Here is a 1,905-nt window from a genome sequence, read left to right as displayed (position 1 = left end):
CAGATAATGGGTCCAAACCTCCAAAACCCGGTGCCACGTCAAATGACTAAGTGGTTCCTACTCTGCTTTATGAGGAGATCCACACTTTGCTCAATTAAAACTTTTATTCCCCAAAACAAACAAAACGAAAACCCTTTTATTTCTGACTAAATATGACAGCTGGTGCCACTTTCATCTTAGTGCATACAACTGAAATTTCTATAAAAGAATATTGAGGCTTCACTTCTAGTAGGAAACGTTCACAGGCGAATCTCTCTTCAGTGCTTTGGAAGAAGTTGGGGAAAAAGGATACTTCTTTCAAAATGGCAGTAGTATCAGAATTCCTCAAACAGGCCTGGTTTATTGAAAATGAAGAGCAGGAATACATTAAAACTGTGGAAGGATCCAAAGGCGGTCCTGGGTCAGCAGTGAGCCCCTCTCCTAGCTTCAATCCATCTTCGGATGTTGCTGCCTTGCATAACGCAGTAACAGTTAAAGGTGTGGATGAAGCAACCATCATTGACATTCTAACTGAGAGGAACAACGCACAGCGTCAGCAAATCAAAGCAGCGTGTCTCCAGGAAAAAGGAAAGCCCCTGGATGAATGAAGCTCTGAAGAAAGCCCTTTCTGGTCACCTGGAGGAAGTTGTTTTGGTGCTATTAAAAACTCCAGCCCAGTTTGATGCTGATGAACTTCATGCTGCCATGAAGGGCCTTGGAACTGATGAAGACACTCTGGATGAAATTTTGGTATCAAGAACTAACAAAGAGATCAGAGAAATTAACAGAGTCTATAGAGAAGAACTGAAGAGAGATCTGTCTAAAGATATCACCTCAGACACATCTGTAGATTATCGGAATGCTCTGCTTTCTCTGGCTAAGGGTGACCGATCTGAGGATTTGGGCTTGAATGACCACTTGGCTGATACAGATGCTAGGGCTTTATATGAAGCAGGAGAAAGGAGAAAAGGGACACATGTGTATGTGTTCCTTACCATCCTTACCACCAGAGCCTATCCCCATCTTCGCCAAGTGTTCCAGAAGTACCGCAAGTATAGTAAGCACGACATGAACAAAGTCCTGGACCTGGAGATGAAAGGCGACATTGAGAAATGTCTCACGGCTATCGTGAAGTGTGCCACAAGAAAACCGATGCTCTTTGCGGAGAAGCTTCATCAGGCCATGAAGGGTTCTGGAACGCGTCATAAGACCTTGATCAGAATCATGGTTTCCCGTTCTGAAATCAACATGAATGATATCAAAGCGTGCTACCAGAAGCTGTATGGTATCTCTCTCTGCCAAGCCATCCTGGATGAAACCAAGGGAGATTACGAAAAAATCCTGGTGGCTCTCTGTGGAGACTAACATTCCTTTGATGATCGCAAGCTTCTTGATGAGAAGACTTTTAATCCTATCTTTTCATTCCATATCATAGACTTAAATAGGAAAGTTTTCTCAGTGGGATTACAGTCTAGCTAAATGCTTTCTGAAAAATATAGCCTATAAATCATTTTTATATCACAACTCCATATAATAGAAGTTTTTTTTAAAAAAAAAAACTGTATTTATCCTAAGCTATAAAAATCTCATAAACAGGTTGTTCTAGTAACATTACCTGAGAAAGATGTTTGTGCAGTAGAAAATAAAATGATTTTGCAGGACAAAAAAAAAAAAAAAAAAAAAAAAAGAATATTGCTAAACTGCAATATTTATTTAAATTTTTAAATAACTCTGATGACAACCAGTAAGACTTAATTTGCACACTGAGCTTCTGAAAAGTAGGGTCATATTTCCTACTCTTTCCGGAAAAACTCAAAAAACTTTTTTAAATAAACATATAATGTATTATTAGCCCCAGGTGTACAGGTCTGTGAGTCGCCATGTTTACAGACCTTACAGCACTCACCATAACACATACCCTCCCCA

The 1,905-nt window shown here is 39.8% G+C and overlaps 1 protein-coding gene across 1 annotated transcript; it reads left to right on the top strand.

The window, feature by feature from the left end:
• The first annotated feature begins 226 nt into the window (after nt 1-226).
• LOC123940275 (annexin A1-like) lies at nt 227-1,524 on the top strand. The gene is given in 2 exon segments (XM_046002915.1): nt 227-584; nt 586-1,524. Coding segments are annotated over 2 exon segments (1,041 nt in total). The 5' UTR covers nt 227-302; the 3' UTR covers nt 1,345-1,524.
• The last annotated feature ends 381 nt before the right edge of the window (nt 1,525-1,905 follow it).

This window comes from Meles meles, chromosome 4 (assembly GCF_922984935.1).
Source record: "Meles meles chromosome 4, mMelMel3.1 paternal haplotype, whole genome shotgun sequence".
Classification (NCBI taxonomy): domain Eukaryota; kingdom Metazoa; phylum Chordata; class Mammalia; order Carnivora; family Mustelidae; genus Meles; species Meles meles.
The sequence above is the reverse complement of the archived record's forward strand: the minus strand, read 5'-3'. Positions and strand labels throughout refer to the sequence as shown.